Below are 18,439 nucleotides of genomic sequence, written 5' to 3'. Positions count from 1 at the left end.
GCATATCAATGCATAGTAGTTTAATACTATATGTAGTAATATGATCTTTTGATACATGTATAGTTACCATACTGAGGTAATTTTTGGTTTTTATTTAAAACTATCTATCATGACTCTGTAATTAAACATTAAAAATTTTTCTTACATCCTACTGATAGACTCAATAGTCAGAGAAGAATACTCTACTAATACTTAAAAGAAAAGAAGTGGTGGCGCACACCTTTAATCCCAGCACTCGGGAGGCAGAGGCAGGCGGCGGATCTCTGGGAGTTCGAGGCCAGCCTGGTCTACACGAGCTAGTTCTGGGACAGGCACCAAAGCTACAGAGAAACCCTGTCTTGAAATAAAATAAAAAGAAAAAAAGACCTTCCCAATGCCATGGAAACTTTCTTTTAAACTAATTATGATCATAGAGTTAAAATAATAAGATTACTTTATATCAAATGATGTTTATGGTATTGAGAAGGCTTCGGCTTCGTGGTTGAATCATAGAAAACCTAGTTTGCATATGTAGATCACTAAGGACAATCTAAATCTAAGTAGAGAGAGTGTGTGAGGGAGACAGAAATAAAGACTGAGAGAGAAAAGAACAGGAGGGTTAAAGTGAGGACAGTAAGAGAGAAGAGAGTGTGGGAGGTGAGGAACATGGAGATACACATACACACAGACAAACACCAAGAATAGAAAGTAGGGAGAGAGTGAGGCAACGCTGTGATGATAAGGGGTATGAAGCAAGAATTTTTGGAAATGTATCTGCATCGTATTTGTAATTTCTTGAATTCTTTTGCTTTGAGCTTATCTGTACATCATTGTCATTACTTACAGCAGTTGTAGTACTTATTCATTGTTTTCTTCCATGGTGACAGGGTCTGAATGGAGTCTAGTATGGCCAATGTCACTGCAATAACCGGATTCTTCTTTATGGGGATCTCTGACGTCCAGGAGCTACAGACTTTATATGGAGTGTCCTTCCTAGTGTTGTACATGGCGGCCCTAGCAAGTAACCTGATCATCATCACTCTTATTTCCCTTGACCTGCAGCTTCAAACACCCATGTATTTCTTCCTGAAGAATTTGTCCCTGTTAGATGTCTTCTTTGTGTCAGTTACCATCCCCAATTTAGTTGTAAATAGTCTAATACACAACAATTTTATTTCCATTCTTGGTTGTGCGGTTCAGGTATTTTTATTGAGTTCTTTCACAGGTGGAGAAGTATTTATTCTAACTGTCATGTCCTATGACCGCTATGTTGCCATTTGCAGTCCCCTGCACTATGATGCCATCATGAATGCTACTACCCTTGTGGTGTTGTTGGGTGTTTCTTGGTCAACTGGGGTATTCTTTGGAGCTTTATATACAGCTGGCACATTTTCCGGGCCTTTTTGTGGTTCCAATGTGATTCCACAGTTTTTCTGTGATGTCCCCTCATTGCTAAGGATTTCCTGTTCTGAAAGACTACTGCTCATTTATACAGGTCTTGGAATTGGTCTGTTTGTAGGCATGTGTTGCTTTACCTGTGTGGTGATCTCTTACTTTTACATTTTCTCTGCTGTGCTTAAGATTCCTACTACTAAAGGGCAGTCCAAAGCATTTGCCACATGCGTCCCCCACCTCACGGTGTTCACTGTTTTCGTTGCCACTGCTTGCTTTGTCTATCTGAAGCCACCCTCAATAGAACCATCGGTCACAGACAGGCTTTTTGCTGTGCTCTACACTCTGTTACCTCCAGCACTCAATCCTTTGATCTACAGTCTGAGGAACAGCGATGTCAAGTGTGCTCTGAGGAGGTTACAGCAAAATCTTTGTGCAAGATATTCACTTCATTTAATACTTCAAAATATCTGCCAGTGCTATAGTGTCTCACAAGTTTCTAGAAAGTTTTGTAGTTTTTGACATAGGAAATAAAATTGTAGATACACATTTTACCATGACTAAATAAACACTTAGAATAAGGATTATATGATCTAAGTACAGAAATTAGATTATATGATTCTAACATATGATGTCATGGTACCAGTTTCTGCTCATGTATGCTAAAGTTGAAAATATTTTTTCAGGAATCATACAAATTTATAAGGAAATTAAAATATTAAAAAAACAATTTAATAGACATATTGGAATTTAAAATATCAATTTAATAGAAAAGACCTGTAAACAGTAGGATCAGAAGATGCAACCAAGGAAAAGAAGTATTATAGATTATAAGAACAGAGACTGTTAATAATATAACAGCTGAAATGAGTATTAAAATATTTAATTCACTGTGACAATAGTAATACCATGAACAACACACATAAAAATCCTAAGTTTTATTCATTTAAATGCCTTGCTCAAAGTAGTTTATAAAGTGCAGCTAAGCAAGTCTACATTCACTTTACATTTATTTACTGCCTTTCCATTTTCTTTAGAGAATTTTGAGTTTTTCCAATGTTTTTGATCATATTCATGGCCCAATGTCTCCCAGATCTATGACATAATACTTCAAGACCAACTTGTGCTGCCCCAGATTTCTTGTATATGTAATATAACACTTGATATTGGTTTACATACCAGAGCCTACATTTGTACAGAACCTAACTTTTAAACTCCAGGCATCTGTAAATTTTAATATCTCTTCTGATAGGGTAAGATTTTGTATTCTATTCTCCCTTCCATGCTGGAATTTGGTCTTTCATTCTTCACAAGTTGTTAAGAGCTGCACAAGCTGTTTGAGTTATATGGATAGCATCATTTCTGTGTTGAGAAAAATTTTCCTCCTAGTAATCCACCTAATCAGTCTTCTATACATTTTCCATACCCTTTACGCAATTAATTCTGAGTCTCAAGACCTGAGGATGGAGTTTATATAATTCCTTTAGGGCTGAATATTCTGTAGACACTTATTTTCTTCACTTCATCCTCTTTTATTCATCTGTGATAATCAACATCTGCTTTAAACAGAAACTTTTTTGATCATGGTTGGGAGATGTGTTGACCTAAGGGAATTACCATAAGGGATTATAAGGCATTTAAAAATTTTGTCCATTTTGGAACATCCTTGTAGAAGGCTGTCCTTCAGGGAATAGGAAGTGTCTTGCCAGAAATTCTTAGTATTTGCAGAAGGTAAAACTGTTTTTGAAGAATATAGCTAAAAGAAAAATTCTGCATCACTTTTAAAAATCGATTAGGATCCATACCTTATAACAAAACTATGGAAGTTTATCACTGCTAATTTTGCTTTTCAAATAACTGACTTTCATTATTGATCAAGATTATTTAAGGCCTCATGTTCTGTGACCTCTTTTTACCAACTGTTTTCCCCTGCAATATGATCCCATCAGGGTGATGATATGTGTGTACCGATGGTGGATGTGTCCTGAGCTACCAGGGTGATTTTTGGAGCCATATAAAGAGCTGGCACATTTTCATTGCATTTCTGTTTATCCCGTGTGATTCAACAATTTTTCTGTGATGCCCCCTCATTTTAGGCAAAGGAGTCCTTAAATGTTTGTTTTAGATCTCTTCTGATTTCTTGATTAAAAGAGAGAGAGGGAGAAGTCCATTAAGATAGAGTTAAAATGACAATCTTCTGTGGCCCAGACACATAACCATCTTACACAGAGGCTAGGTTTAGGCTACAGGATGAAATGAAATTCCCATATTTTATTTTTATATTTTTTGCATTTTATTTTTCTTCATCTCATTTATTTGTTTATGCACTTTGATGCACGGTAATTGTGTATGATATGGTGGTAATGTGATAATCTGATATATATATAAAATAGTAATGATCACTTTGAGGCGAATTTTGAGTTCAAACATTCAAAATTGCTTTTAATCTTTCTAAAGTTAACCCAAGTATAGTCAACATTTATGAAAGGATAATTCATTGATACATAAGTGGACAGAAGCCCAAACTCAAACCATGAAAATTTATTCCTAAACTCATTATCAAAATGTATTAAAAATAAAAGAGGAATGGAAATAAAACTGAGAGAGAGACTAGGAAAGGAGGAAAGTCAGAAGTGAGGGAGCAAGAGAGGAGGAAAAGAGGGCAGAGATATATTCAGAAAAGCTATAGAAGGAAGAGTGAGTAGGGAATGATATGTGTGGTAAAGAGAAAGAAATGATGCAAAAATGTATTGTTTTATTCTTTAGGCAGCCGATTGACACATTTTCTATTGAGCATTTCTGTACACCAATGTTATTATTTGAGACATTGATAATATTTACCCTGATAAAGTCCAGGCACTATAAATGGAGCATTTCAGTTTCACTTCAGTAACCAGATTCACCTCATGATATGCATGAGATAGAGATTTATTTGGAAATTTCCTTCTAGTGGTTATCTTCAACCTTTAATGAATAACTCATTTTTTCACCTCTAACATTGTCTCCAACTATATGCACTGTGCAGCTAAGCAAATACATTTTTTATTTAATTTTGAAGAAAATATGATCACATATTTTTTACTTATTCTAGTATATTTTCAGGACCAGATAAATCAAAGTTTTAAAACAGCATTTTTTTTACAACACTAATTGACATAAGACATGGGTTCTTAATAAGGCTATCCAGAAAGATTTGCCTTCTGGGACTAGTAGGAAGTAACCAAGTGACAGTGAGAGGTCTGCGAGGAATATGCTCATTGTGTATGGACTTAAATGAATCCGGAGCAAAGTTTATAAGAAGGTGAAATATTTTCCATGTTGTTAATATTTGCTTCCTCAGGATGAGAAATGAAGACACTTCAACTCAGAACTTTGAGTTTTATAACAACCTTAAAGACAGCAGAATATTATATGACTTCAGAACTTACCAAAGAGAGCTGCATTTTCTATTTTTCTTTAAGGTGATCCAATACTAACACGATCTCTTGAAGATGTAAACTATTTCACATGCTCAGGCTGACCTGCTGGAAAATCAAAAGAGTAGCTCTTTTCTAGGAATGTGAAGAATCTGAATTTTTGTCAGGTACACATTTCAGATTTTCCCTGGTAAAATGTTAAAATGGGCTCTCTAAAGCAACATTTTAAAATGTTATGGATATGGAAGAAATTGGGAAACATATTAATATCAATGTAATTAGTAGTGATTTATTCGCATGAATATCTCTTATTTGTCTTCTTCCTGTGTTTCCCCAGCCTGAGGACTGTAAGAGCCTGGCAAGTGTCCAGGATCTCACACCTCCATCACACCTTTTGTCTGTACACAGACAGTTTTTCAGTAAATACTCCTAACAGGAATGATGTTATGTTTTATTAGAAATATGTTTTCCTAAGTGTCATGTTTTGGATACTTTGTCCTGTACACTTATCCTGTGCACATTGGTGGAAATCCCTTTCGTTTATGTTCTTTGATTAATGAATAAATCATAATCACTTTTTGCAGTAAATCATGCCATCTGAGGACTGAAACCTTTTTGGTGTTTAGAAAAATATTTGTGCTTGCTCTTATATGCTTATCTTTGCCTTGTCGGGTGAAGAATAATTCATTGATACATAAGTGGACAGAAGCCCAAACTCAAACCATGAAAATTTATTCCTAAACTCATTATCAAAATGTATTAAAAATAAAAGAGGAATGGAAATAAAACTGAGAGAGAGACTAGGAAAGGAGGAAAGTCAGAAGTGAGGGAGCATGTCTGCATGTACTATATATTAATCTCAGTCACATAATCATGAAACAGACAAGTGCAAATACACTCATACACACAAAGAGTTATTTGTCTTCTGGTTTTTAAATAAAGAATAGAATTTCTAAATAATTCTGACCTATTGTTCAAATATTATTTTAACATATAGAACTTGACCTGTGTCAAGACATACTAGATAATATTCAAAAGCTAATTTCAAGAAATATGACATTATAAAGAGAAATACTCAAGGAAATGAGGCAATATTAGGTTGGAGTTTCTTAAATGGATTCCTATGCTATAGGGATCACATTAAACATTAAACACGATAGTGAAATTAGGACAGTGATGTAGAAAATATCAGTGCACTGGACAGCCTTATCTTTCAATGCATCAACAAGAATTTCGAGGTTAAACAGGGAAGTGAGTAATAACTTCCAGGTCAGACTATAGACTGGGAGAGTCTTATCTCTGTCTGATTGCACAGTGTCTCAACATTGACCATAAAATTATAGTGGGCTTTTCTTAGAGAGGCAATAACTGTTTAATCGAAAGATAAATGTTAGGATGAGAAACCTTTATTTGCTTTGCAGACTGTATAGATGCCATGAGTTTTATTTGGAAGATTTGAGGTTTCTTTCCAGTTTGTTTATGACTCCCTTTTTAGAGGGTCAGCCTCATTAGTGCCTATAAAGCTACCTACAATACTCCACTGTTTAAGACAAGTTTAGGGAAAGGGTTAAAGGCTCCTTGCTGGTCATTTATAGATGATGTAAAAGATGATTGTTGATACATTGGGAATACGTTAGTTAGTCAATCTTTTCTTCTGCCTTTAAGGGACAGCATTACTATCCAAAGGTAGACACATTGCCTGTCCTCAGAGTAGAGCATAAGTTTCTCTTAAAGTTTAAGACAATCAAATGAAAGGTAAAGTATGGGATAGATGCCATATCTATCTTACCCTTAGATTTCCATTAGACATTTGAAGTGATTTTAAGTAAAGCAGCATGAAATATGGATTTCATTTCATTAATATTTTTTAGTTAAAACTGTTAGGAAAGAGTTGTCAGAAATATTCATTAAATTAGTCAAAATTTTACTGTCCAAACTCATAGCCATCTAGTACAAATGCAAGTTTGTGCCTATAGGATTTTAAAAAACACATTATTCTATTTTTACCCTTTATGTGTTTTATTTTTCTGCATTTTTCTTTTGTTTATTATATTGATACATAGTAATTGCATATTATAAGGAGTAATATTATGTTTTAATGCATATGCAATTATAATGCTTAGGTAATTTTTAGATATATAATTAACAAGATGCTATTGTTCAAACATCCAAAATCTTTCTTAAAACCTATTGGCAAGCCGGGCGATGGTGGCGCACGCCTTTAATCCCAGCATTTGGGAGGCAGAGGCAGGCGGATCTCTGTGAGTTCGAGACCAGCCTGGTCTACAGAGCTAGTTCCAGGACAGGCTCCAAAGCCACAGAGAAACCCTGTCTCGAAAAAAAAAAAAAACCTATTGGCAAACTCAATATCTATAAAAGAATTATATAATACTACTCAAAGGGAAACAAGACCTTTCTATTGTCATGGAAATTTTTGCCTAAACTAATTATGGCAATAAACTTAAAGTGGTGAGAATTATTTATGTCAAATATTGTTTTTGCTACTCAGAAGACTGAAGATTCTATACCTGAATCTTAAAAAACTAAGTCTGCATATATAGAACCTTGAGGATGTACCAATGATGATTATAGAGAAGGGAGAGACATAAATAATGGAAAGGGGAGATAAAAATGAGGAAAGTCTGAGAGAAGAGAGTGAGGGAGGACAGAAAGATGAAAATACAAACACAAAAATACAAGGAATATAAATTAAAGAGAGACAGAAAGTAAGGATATGAGGGGAAGTCGGAATGAAATGAGATTTTTGGGGGAAATATGTGTACCTTATATGTAGTTTCCTGGATATTTTTCTCTGAGCATATCTGTACATAAATGTTATTACTGATAGCAGCCCCAGTAATTATTTATTATTTCTTTCATGGTGACAGGCCCTGAAAAGAAGCTAGTATGGCTAATGTCACTGCAATAACCGGATTCTTCTTTATGGGGATCTCTGACGTCCAGGAGCTACAGACTTTATGTGGAGTGTCCTTCCTAGTGATGTACATGGCGGCCCTAGTAAGTAACCTGATCATCATCACTCTTATCACCCTTGACCTGCAGCTTCAAACACCCATGTACTTCTTCCTGAAGAATTTGTCCCTGTTGGATGTCTTCTTTGTGTCAGTTACCATCCCAAATTTAGTTGTAAATAGTCTAATACACAACAATTTTATTTCCATTCTTGGTTGTGCGGTTCAGGTATTCTTATTGAGTTCCTTCACAGGAGGAGAAGTATTTATCCTGACTGCCATGTCCTATGACCGCTATGTTGCCATTTGCAGTCCCCTGCACTATGATACCATCATGAATGGTGGTATATGTGTGCTGATGGTGGGTATTTCCTGGGCTACTGGAGTACTCTTTGGAGCCATAAATACAGCGGGAACATTTTCTATGTCATTCTGTGGCTCCAATGTGATCCCACAGTTTTTCTGTGATGTCCCCTCATTGCTAAGGATTTCCTGCTCTGAAAGACTTGTGCTCATTAATTCAAGTCTTGGAATTGGTCTGTTTCTAGGCATGTCTTGCTTTACTTGTGTGGTGATCTCTTACTTTTATATTTTCTCCACTGTTCTTAAGATTCCTACTAATAAAGGTCAGTCCAAAGCATTTGCCACATGCATCCCCCACCTCACTGTGTTCACTGTTTTCGTTGCCACTGCTTGCTTTGTCTATCTGAAGGCTCCCTCAAATGTCCCATCAATCGCAGATAAAATCTTTTCTGTGCTCTACACTCTGTTACCTCCAGCCCTCAATCCTGTGATCTACAGTCTGAGGAACAATGATGTCAAGTGTGCTCTGAGGAGGTTACAGCAAAATCTCTGCCACAGGGGTTCACTTCATTTAACACGTCAACGTGTCTGTCAGTGGTATAGTGCCTTGCAAGCTGAAAGCAAGATTTGTAATTTTTGACATAGGAAAGAGAAGTGTGGACACTCCTTTTTGCCTTGGTTAATGAACATTCAGCATAAGGACGATATGATCTAAGATCAGAAATTTTATTGTATGTGACTAACATTTGATGTCATCGTACCAGTTTGTGGTTCTGATATGCTAAATCTGTTCTCATTTGGGAACAATTCTTATCTTAAAGACTGATCACTTTGATCATGGTAAGATTAAATAGCTTATCATTGGATAACTCATTATATGATGTATTTACAAACAAAAATAACAGTCTCAAAAAATCAGCTTATGCAGTGGAAGCAAGTGATCAATCAAGGTAAATTTAAATCTATTTTTTCTCTGCTAATCTTTCTAGTAATTATAAAGAATAGGCAAGAAATCAACTCAATTGGTGTAGTTTCTATTAGGCTTAATCTTAAAAGAAATATCAACTGCTTAAAGCAAAGGCAAAACTGGAGGAAGATGTTGTGATACAAATTCAAAGGGAGAAATAGTAGCCACTCGGGTTGAGATTATTATAAGAAAGACACTGGAGGGGGGCTGGAGAGATGGCTCAATGGTTAAGAGCATTGCCTGCTCTTCCAAAGGTCCTGAGTTCAATTCCCAGCAACCACATGGTGGCTCACAGCCATCTGTAAAGAGGTCTGGCGCCCTCTTCTGGCCTTCAGGCATACAGACAGAATATTGTATACATAATAAATAAATAAATTATACATAATAAATAAATATTTAAAAAAAAAAGAAAGACACTGGAGAAGTTGAAATTTGTGTGGATTTTTTTCTGTAGTTTCTCCTGAATAGATACAGTATAGGTGAAAGGATGAAGGCTCCTGATTCTAAAGCTTGCGTCTAAATTCTCTTTTATGCTCTAGATAGTTTAAAAACACAATTCCTTTCCAACATTATAGAAATGTTAAATATCTGCTAAGGAGAGGAGGAACTTTCTGACTTTCCTAGTGGCCTGAAAGGGCTTTTGCAATCTGTGAAGTTATTCGAACTTCATGCATCAAGCAGCAGTTATGCAGCTACTGTGAGTTGTCACTAATGAGAATGGAAGGTTTTGGTATTGCAGCTGTATTTGAGTCTTCCATGCTCCTGTAAGTAAGTAATCCCAATAAACACAGTGGTTTACCAAATAGAACTTTGTTGGTGTTTCATAAATCTTTCTGTGTTTCTCTATCTGGTCTGGGGTGGTGTTTTTCTACAGATAAAGATAACACATAGTCATCCATGTATCTTTGTCAACCTGCACACAGTGCAGGAATGCATTAGATCTAACTATATGCAGGTGAGTGTTCTCATCGGTGTCGGGAAAGAAGCTACGAAACCTGCAACAGTTGCAAAAGACAAGAATCACTTGTTCATAAAATATTTCTTGAGGTGAATTTACCAGTCTCTTTCAACACAAAATATTTTCTTTACAAACTTTTATATCTTTCTGTCCATTCTGTACTTTATCAGAACAATTATCTGCCCTTTTAATTTAATTGGTTTTCCTTGCTAGAAAAACTAAAATATTTTCCAGGAGGTTTTTTATAATGTACAAACAAATTTAATTACAGTAGTAATGAAGTATAGTTATTTTGAAAAAGGGTTAATATAATCAGTGTAAAGGATTAAGACAATGTCCAAGTTTCTTATATCCTATTCCATCTGAGACACACACGTAATGAAACAAATCACTTTTTTCTCTCTTTCAAACAGAAAAAATATATACTCACCCTTCTGGAATATACTTGTGATCTTTAAAACCATTATTCATAACAATTCCTTGAACAATGTGCATGTCCTTAAAACCTCCATCCACTGAGCTACATAAAGTTCTGCTAATAAAACTAAAGAAGTACAATATAAAAGACTATGCTCGACTCAACTAGCTGTGTATGATTTTTCTATATTGCACCTCAGTATAGTCAATCTCAAGTCCTAAATTACAAAAATCAAAGGAGACAAATAAACTACATCAAACTATAGCACCATCAACATTTGCTGTTCTATAAACAAAACCCTTCTCCATACCTTAACATGGTCCACAAAAAAATTACTCTCTCTGATATGTGATGTACAGATTGTAACTGTTTTTTACTTCACAAATAAACTTTGGTTTACTTGTCTTTTGTGTCTGTTTAACAATTTGTTCATTGATGAGGCTAAAATCATAGATCTGCCAGAGACAGATGCTGAGAATTTTACCAGTAAGCCACTGCCATGTGGCAATACAAAAATTAATAGAAATGGGTTAAACTAAGTTGTAAGAGTTAGCAAATAAGAAGTTAGAGCTAATGGGCCAAGCAGTGATTGAATTAATACAATTTTTTTGTGGTTATTTTGGGGCTAAGCTAGCCAGACAGCCAGGAAAAAACAAGTGGCCCCTTACCATGCAACAAAACAGCACAACCCAAGTATAAGAGAAATCATTTATCTTGCTTGATTCCAATGTTAGAAAACAGGATAGAGGAGGAGGTTGTGTATTAATGTGGAAGAAAATATGAAGGAAATAGATTACTGAGAAAGACTGCAAATCCCTTTGACCATGGACTATGTGTAACAAATACAGCGTACGTAACAAAGTATTTAATATGTAAATCGTCTATAAAGAACACAGTGTGTGGTATGTAAATGAGGCATAAACATTCTACAAGGCTCCAGGTGTGGGGCCACTGAAATTTTGACTATTTCACCAGTTTTGATTCATTTCCAATCTCCTAAGTAATTTTCTCTTAAGAAACTTGTCTCTGTTTCTGCTACTACCCCACATATCCCTGGTTTAGTTTCTTATTCCAGGACTCACCAATCTGAAAATTAAATCAGGTATCCACCGACCCTAAACTATGGCTTTAAGCAGTGGTTTGAGCCACCAGTCGGGATGTATTTTTTTTCACTTTTCTTTCTATATATTCTTCTCTTATATAATAATGCATCCCAAACACAACATACCCTTACTCCATTTTTACCAGTCCTCTCCTCAGATACACTACTCAGTGAATTCCTTCAGAAAAGTGCAGGTCTTCCAGAGGTATCAACTAAACATGGCAAAGAAAGCACAAACCCTCATATCAATGCTAGACAAAGCAACTCAGTAGGATGAAAAGGTCCAAAGCAAAGGCAAAAGAGTCTTTGCCCTATTAGGAGTCCCAGAAAACCCTGAACTAAACAACAGCAACATATTTTCAGGGGATATAGCAGAGACCCATGCAGACTCTATGACTATTGCTTCAGTCTTTGTGAGTTTCTATAAGCCTTATAAAATTGATTCTGTGGGCCATGTTCTATTAAAAAAAAGTGACATCATGAAATTTGCAGACAAATGGGAGGAAAGAGAAAATAAAGTCATCCTTATTAAGGAAACTCATACACAGACTGACAAACATGATGTGTATTACCAAGTGGATACTAGTTGTTGAGTAAAGGCTAATCACACAACAATCCACAGTTGCAGAGAAGTTAGATTAAAAGGTTGAGCAGGGATGTGCCAATCTCCCTAGGAAGGAAAAATAGAATATATTTTGGAGTTGGTCTGGGGATAAGTGGGTATGGGAACAGGAAGGATCAGATGGAAAAGGGCGATATTGAGATGAGATTTTGGGAAGAGATTCCTGAAATTTGGGGATGTTTATGAGGTAATATGGAAACCTAGTTCAGTGAAAACTTCCTGGATCATGTGCAGGTAACACCAGTGAGTATTCCAAGTAAAGTAGTATATGGAGCCTAAACAGATCATCTTCTGTAACCAGCCAAGGCTTTCAGTGATGGGACGAGGACACGCATCCTACCACAAAAAGAAAAACATATATGGCGGGGAGGGCCTTGGTCCTGCCTCAAAGTGATGCGCTAGACTTTTTTGACTCCCTAGGGGAAGCCTTACCCTCTCTGAAGAGATGGGGGTGGAGTGGGATGGAAGTTAGGGAGAATGGAAAAAAGGGAGGGAGTGAAAACTAGGATTACAATGTAAAATGAGAGGAGATTGTTTTAAAAATATATAAAATGAAATAATGGGGATCTAGACCAAAGCAGCCACCAAAAGGGATCATGGATGTATGTGATCATAGTCTTAAAACATACAAACTCTTGTTCCATCACAGAATTGCATACCATCACCATTCTTTTGACATTATTTATTTTATTTTTTTTAAAAATCATTTAATATAGGTTTATCATATTACTTCCCCCAACTTCTCAGAATATGCTCTAACACACACTTAACTTCATGCTTTTTGTCACACCACACATACACACACAAACACATGCAAACACACATAGCCAAAACCCAAAATGCACAGAACAAAAGTTTCTCATGGCCTTCTAACCTGCAAGGTTTACTGAAAAAAATAGAGCCTCAATATATATAAAATATGAATAAACTAAAAATTCTGAAGTCTCCATTTTCGAAGGTTTAGCCAGAGGTCACAGTTTTGTAAATGACCCTAAATTCTCAAGAGAAATTATTAACTTCCTCCCGAAGGTTTCATCTCTACCTAAGCAGTTACTTAAGAGCAAATTGCTTTTAGCAGGAATCTTATTATCATGAGGAGAGGAAGACATCAAACACCAAACTGAAAGTTTTACCACCAAAAGGTCAAAAGGAAACTAAAAATATGGAGAGTTTCAAAGACCATGGAGGATGGCATTTATTTAACAGCAATGAATTCAAAACGAAGTAAAGTAGACCGTACAATGCAATGTAATAACCATAAGGGAGGAAAGGCAGGCCACACAAACACATACTAGAGAGAGAGAGACAGAGATCAAAATAAAATGTAGTCCTTTATGCAAAGAAAAGCATTACACTATGAAGACGAGAAAGGTGAGTTTGGAAGACAATGTGTGAGCTTTATGACATTTATGGCAGAAAGAACAACGGGGTAAGCAAAGGGATTATATTGAATTCAAAGCATTCTTTCCGAACTCTGGTTTGTTTTGTATTGATAATTTGTTATGTGACAGAGCCACGGTGCGTTTCATTAATACCTTAAATATGTAAATCAGAAATAACCCAAATGTATTATCTTCAGTTAAAATTATCTATTTTTATAAGAAAGGTAGTATCTTATATATTCAAACTTTGAAAATTCTACCCATGAGAAATTTAAACTACAAGATGCCCTTAAGAATTGCTTAAAACAATATGTTTCCATGAAATAGGATAATTAGTTTCAACTTGTAGCTAATTTTCAAAATCACAGGATATTTTAATTATAATATTTTGAATATATTTTCTTCCCCTTCTCTCCATTTTCTATGGCAAGCACCTTTGGGTGCCCCCAAGATAACCTTGAACACAGAAATGCTCCTCCCTTCTTATGCTGAGTAAAATGATTTCACATATTCAACATCAGTATTATATATGTTTGTGGGTATTAGCATGTTAAGATAATAAGTTTGTATTATAATGGCATATTTTTACCCATTTTGATTGCATTTGATCTTTTATATACTTCATTTCCTTATCCTCCTATCTCCCTTTTGTTGGCAGAATATGACCAAATTTTATTTTGGTGATCTCAGAATTAGTACTAAATCCATTCAACTATTAAGCACTATACACAGGTCTTAAAAACATAGAAAAAGATAATCACGTATCAAACAAATATTAGTTCATAATAGAGTAAAATTGTACTGCATGTATTAAAGTATCATCTCTTTTGACCTAAGAATCTGATGTTAGAAAGACCCTTGTAAAGGTCACTGAAAATACAGTTTAAACGTTGTCTGGGACTGTAGTCAAGCCTCTAGAAATAATTTTCACAGTTCTGTTTTTGGAAACTTCTTTGGCTTCTGTTTTTAATCATCATTGTCTATAAAATAGCGTGATTTCAACACAAGGGCAACTCTCAATTCAACTGGTATAAAAGATTATTTTAGACAACATTTGAGAGACCGGGATCTAGGACTACATTTCTACTTTACCTCAAATAATGTTTCCTAACGTGGCAATACTTTTCTGAATTTTGTTACAATACAGAAAAAGAAATCCACAAATAAAGGGATCTTTAAAATACATTGCTAGGAACATCTGATGGCAGGTTAGAGCAACACTGAAATATCTTTGCAGTAGCGTTCAAATGTTGTTTGATGACATTCTGGGCATTTGGGCTAATGGATGCTAGGGACCTCAACAAACAGTTTTTAAAGGGATTTAATTGACAGTTACTAGAATATTAGCTAAAAAACTGTGGTAGGAAATACATGACTATAAAGAGGAAACACTAATTGCCTAAGACAAGTAGTCTCTGACCCTGTAATGTTCTACTCTGCAAGGACACAGACATCCTCGTAAGTCTATTAATACTTTGTAGAATCTTTAACACGACCCCTCCTCACCATCACCAATCTTCAGTTCACAATATGAGCAAAAGGATGTTTATAGGTTTATGAAGATGATGTTAGATATGAAGTGTGACTGAAATACCAACTTTCATTTAGCATTGCAATTCTCATGATTGGCCTTCCAACAACAAGAAGATATTAGAAAGAGTGAGTGTAACAATATGTATTTAAGATTTATGACAGGGAGACACTCAACAATTAAGACCAAGATACCAAGAGAAATGATGCGTATTCTTGAATCTCATGATGAAGTATGGTGTGAAGAAAACAGATACAATGGTAATAAGTAGATGAGAAATTGGAGTGTGTTTGGTGAGAATTCACTTGCTTACTTGGTGTGCTATTTCTTCACTGTAGAGACAAGAAAGAATCTCCACATATGTGGATTTTCAGGATGAAAGAATTACAGCTAATGACCCTCCAAGTTCTACAGTTTTCTGTACTGCTTCTGTGTTTAAACACCTTTCTTGCCAAGACTCCATATTTTAGAGAATCATATTCAGATACTTCACAGTACTGGTAGCCGCCAATATAAATTTGATTTGTTGCTCCTTGACTACATTTTACAAAATAAAAAAAAATGAATAACATCAAAAGATACTAACTTTTGGCTTTAGGGTTTCAACAACTAAACAATTACAATTTTTGTAACCCATTGTACCTATCAATCTGCAAGATACACAGGATGACACATAGTTAAGCATCATTTTAACAATTTGGGGGGGAGGTAAAAACTTAATTAGCATTTACCCTGATGATCTTATTCTATTTATTTTTCTCCTCTGGATCAATGACATCTAACACTATTTTATTCAAATAGAATAATTAATAATCTATATATTATATGTTTTACTACTGCAGTGTAAGAAAATTAAAACTATTTTTCCTTTGCTCCTCATGATTCACTGGCTGGAACTATACAATTAGACAGAAAATTATGAATGAAACAGAGCACGAAGAGATACCTGTCTTAAAAAGATAACCTCATACACCAAGGACAGACAAAAGAAACAGGACAGAGTTTCACATTTATTTGCTTACCCATGTTATCATTGAACTATTTACAATATCTGGGAAATGGAAAGGACTTAAGCTTGTATTTTTAAGAAAGACCTTCAAATTACATTATAGTCTTTATCTACTCTCAATTACTGATGTTACTGATGCAGAAACCCATTTTCTCCCAATTGTTTCATATAGATTTACTACTACTATCATGATCATCATCAAGATCATTAGATGAAACAATACAGACCAGGAAATATAAATACTACTTCTGTACACTATGTTTAAGATTTAAAAAAGAACTTTAACTCTGTAACTGTCAAATGTGGTTCCAATTTAAGTTGTTGGACCAATTTCAGAACAAATAGATGCTTGTTTTCTATTGGAAGCTATTTTACTTTCCCATTTGTCACACAGGTAAAAATTTAAAATACAGTGAATGGATCACCTTGAAATAGTTATCCTTTTGAGTTCTAGATAAGTCGGGCAGAGGCAGGATTTAATTCTTGGAACTCAGGATAACCACAAAAACAACCTGTAATATAGTTAACACGATGACTTTAGTGAATATTCAGGAAATTTTTGCACATTAATTTCCACATCAGTTGACAGTGATAACACATGCTTGATAGTCTAAATGTCAAACTTTCATGACATTACTTCTTTTCATCTTTCTAGGACTGCACAGCCAGTCTAAAGTCCTAAGTGAAGAAAGTCTGTTTCTGGTTTGAAGTTAGCACAATGGTCACAGAGAATGCGACTCTAGCTCAAGCCTTTCTTCTCTTGGGCTTCCCTGGGCCACAGACCCTACAGCTTTCTCTTTTCGTGCTGTTTCTGGTGATGTATCTCCTTACCATTGGTGGTAATATGGCAATCTTGTTATTGGTCAGTACTTCACACCAGTTACATACCCCTATGTATTTCTTTCTGAGCAACCTGTCATTCCTGGAGATCTGGTATACCACGGCTGCAGTCCCCAAAGCTCTGGCCATCCTGGTGGGAAGAAGCCAGACCATATCATTTTCAGGGTGTCTTTTGCAGATGTACCTGGTTTTCTCCCTAGGTTGCACAGAATACTTCCTCTTGGCAGCCATGGCTTATGATCGCTATCTTGCCATCTGCTCTCCACTACACTACCCAGCTATAATGAACAGTCTACTCTCAGCACAGTTGGCTCTTAGCTCCTGGATTTGTGGCTTCCTGGCCATCTCTGTGCCAACAGCCCTCATCAGCACCTTGTCCTTCTGTGGCTCTCATGCAATCAATCATTTCTTCTGTGATATTGCACCCTGGATTGCCCTGGCCTGCACCAGTACACAGGCCGTGGAGACGGTGGCTTTCGTGATAGCTTTTGTGGTGATCCTGAGCTCCTGTCTCATTACTCTGATTTCTTACGTTTACATAATTAGCACCATCCTGAGGATTCCTTCTGCAAGTGGCCGAAGCAAAGCATTCTCCACCTGCTCCTCCCACCTCACTGTGGTGCTCATCTGGTACGGTTCCACCATTTTCCTCCATGTTCGAACCTCCATCAAGGATGACTTAGATCTGACCAAAGCGGTCCATGTCCTCAATACAGTGGTAACTCCAGTTCTCAATCCCTTCATCTATACCCTTCGTAACAAGGAGGTCAGAGAAACTCTGATGAAGAAATGGAGGAGAATGTGACCCTCCTGAAGTGCCATAGACATTTCCTTCAAGAACACAGGGCTGAATACTTTGTAATATATTTTTATCATTTACAGGAAATTTTTTCCATAGAGTTGTGTGTGATGGGCAAGATATGAATAGTTAGAAATGTTTATAAAGATATAAAAAATGGGAATGTAAATTTATTTTGAGACACAGTTTGTTCTTTGAATGTATATATTTAAAACGTATTATTTGACTCTGATAGTCACAAAGTAAAACATTAATTTTACAAGGATGTGAGAAGAATAAGCCAAGATATTGCAGGTAAAGTGTAGATGAATAAGCATATGTGAAGTTACAAGATACTTTCATGCTCCCTGTACAGTAATATACAAGCATTACAGGAGAAAAATAATAGATTGTGATCATTTCCAAGCAGTAGATTACAAACAACCAATATTCGTTAATGAAATACAGGTATTTTTCCAAAAATTAAAGATCAGTTGCTATTTCTAAACAAAACAAGCAGAAGATTAAAATTAACAAAAGGAAATGGTTGTATTACTGTTTTGTCCAAAACTAAATATAGAAATATTCTACCGTACCCCTGACAGCATTACAGTTGAAAGGAAACAGAAACAAATTCAAGAAAAATCAATGTTTAAGCTCAGTTATGACATAAATTGCAAGAATTCTGAGATAAATCTATTCCTGGAAAATGAGTGCTTTCTTTGGTGGTATACCGGACCTGAGATATATTTTTCAGAGAAGATTATAAT

The 18,439-nt window shown here is 35.6% G+C and overlaps 3 protein-coding genes across 3 annotated transcripts; all 3 read left to right on the top strand.

Annotated features, from left to right (window-relative positions):
• Positions 1–885: 885 nt before the first annotated feature.
• On the top strand, positions 886–1,893 carry LOC121453524 (olfactory receptor 14A2-like). Its single transcript, XM_041660388.1, has one exon. The coding sequence runs from the start codon at positions 886–888 to the stop codon at positions 1,891–1,893; it is 1,008 nt and encodes a 335-aa protein (XP_041516322.1).
• Positions 1,894–7,694: 5,801 nt separating this feature from the next.
• Positions 7,695–8,702, top strand: LOC121452496 (olfactory receptor 14A2-like). The gene has a single exon (XM_041658674.1). It carries the CDS (start codon positions 7,695–7,697, stop codon positions 8,700–8,702), a length of 1,008 nt encoding a protein of 335 aa, XP_041514608.1.
• An 8,067-nt stretch (positions 8,703–16,769) lies between these two features.
• Positions 16,770–17,696, top strand: LOC121447930 (olfactory receptor 6F1). The gene has a single exon (XM_041651300.1). The coding sequence runs from the start codon at positions 16,770–16,772 to the stop codon at positions 17,694–17,696; it is 927 nt and encodes a 308-aa protein (XP_041507234.1).
• Positions 17,697–18,439: the final 743 nt, after the last annotated feature.

The sequence above is a fragment of the Microtus oregoni genome, unplaced genomic scaffold (assembly GCF_018167655.1).
Source record: "Microtus oregoni isolate MIOR12 unplaced genomic scaffold, Mior012 000000F_ref0000247, whole genome shotgun sequence".
Taxonomy (NCBI): domain Eukaryota; kingdom Metazoa; phylum Chordata; class Mammalia; order Rodentia; family Cricetidae; genus Microtus; species Microtus oregoni.
Note: the sequence above shows the minus strand (reverse complement) of the source record. Positions and strands in the feature narration are given on the sequence as shown.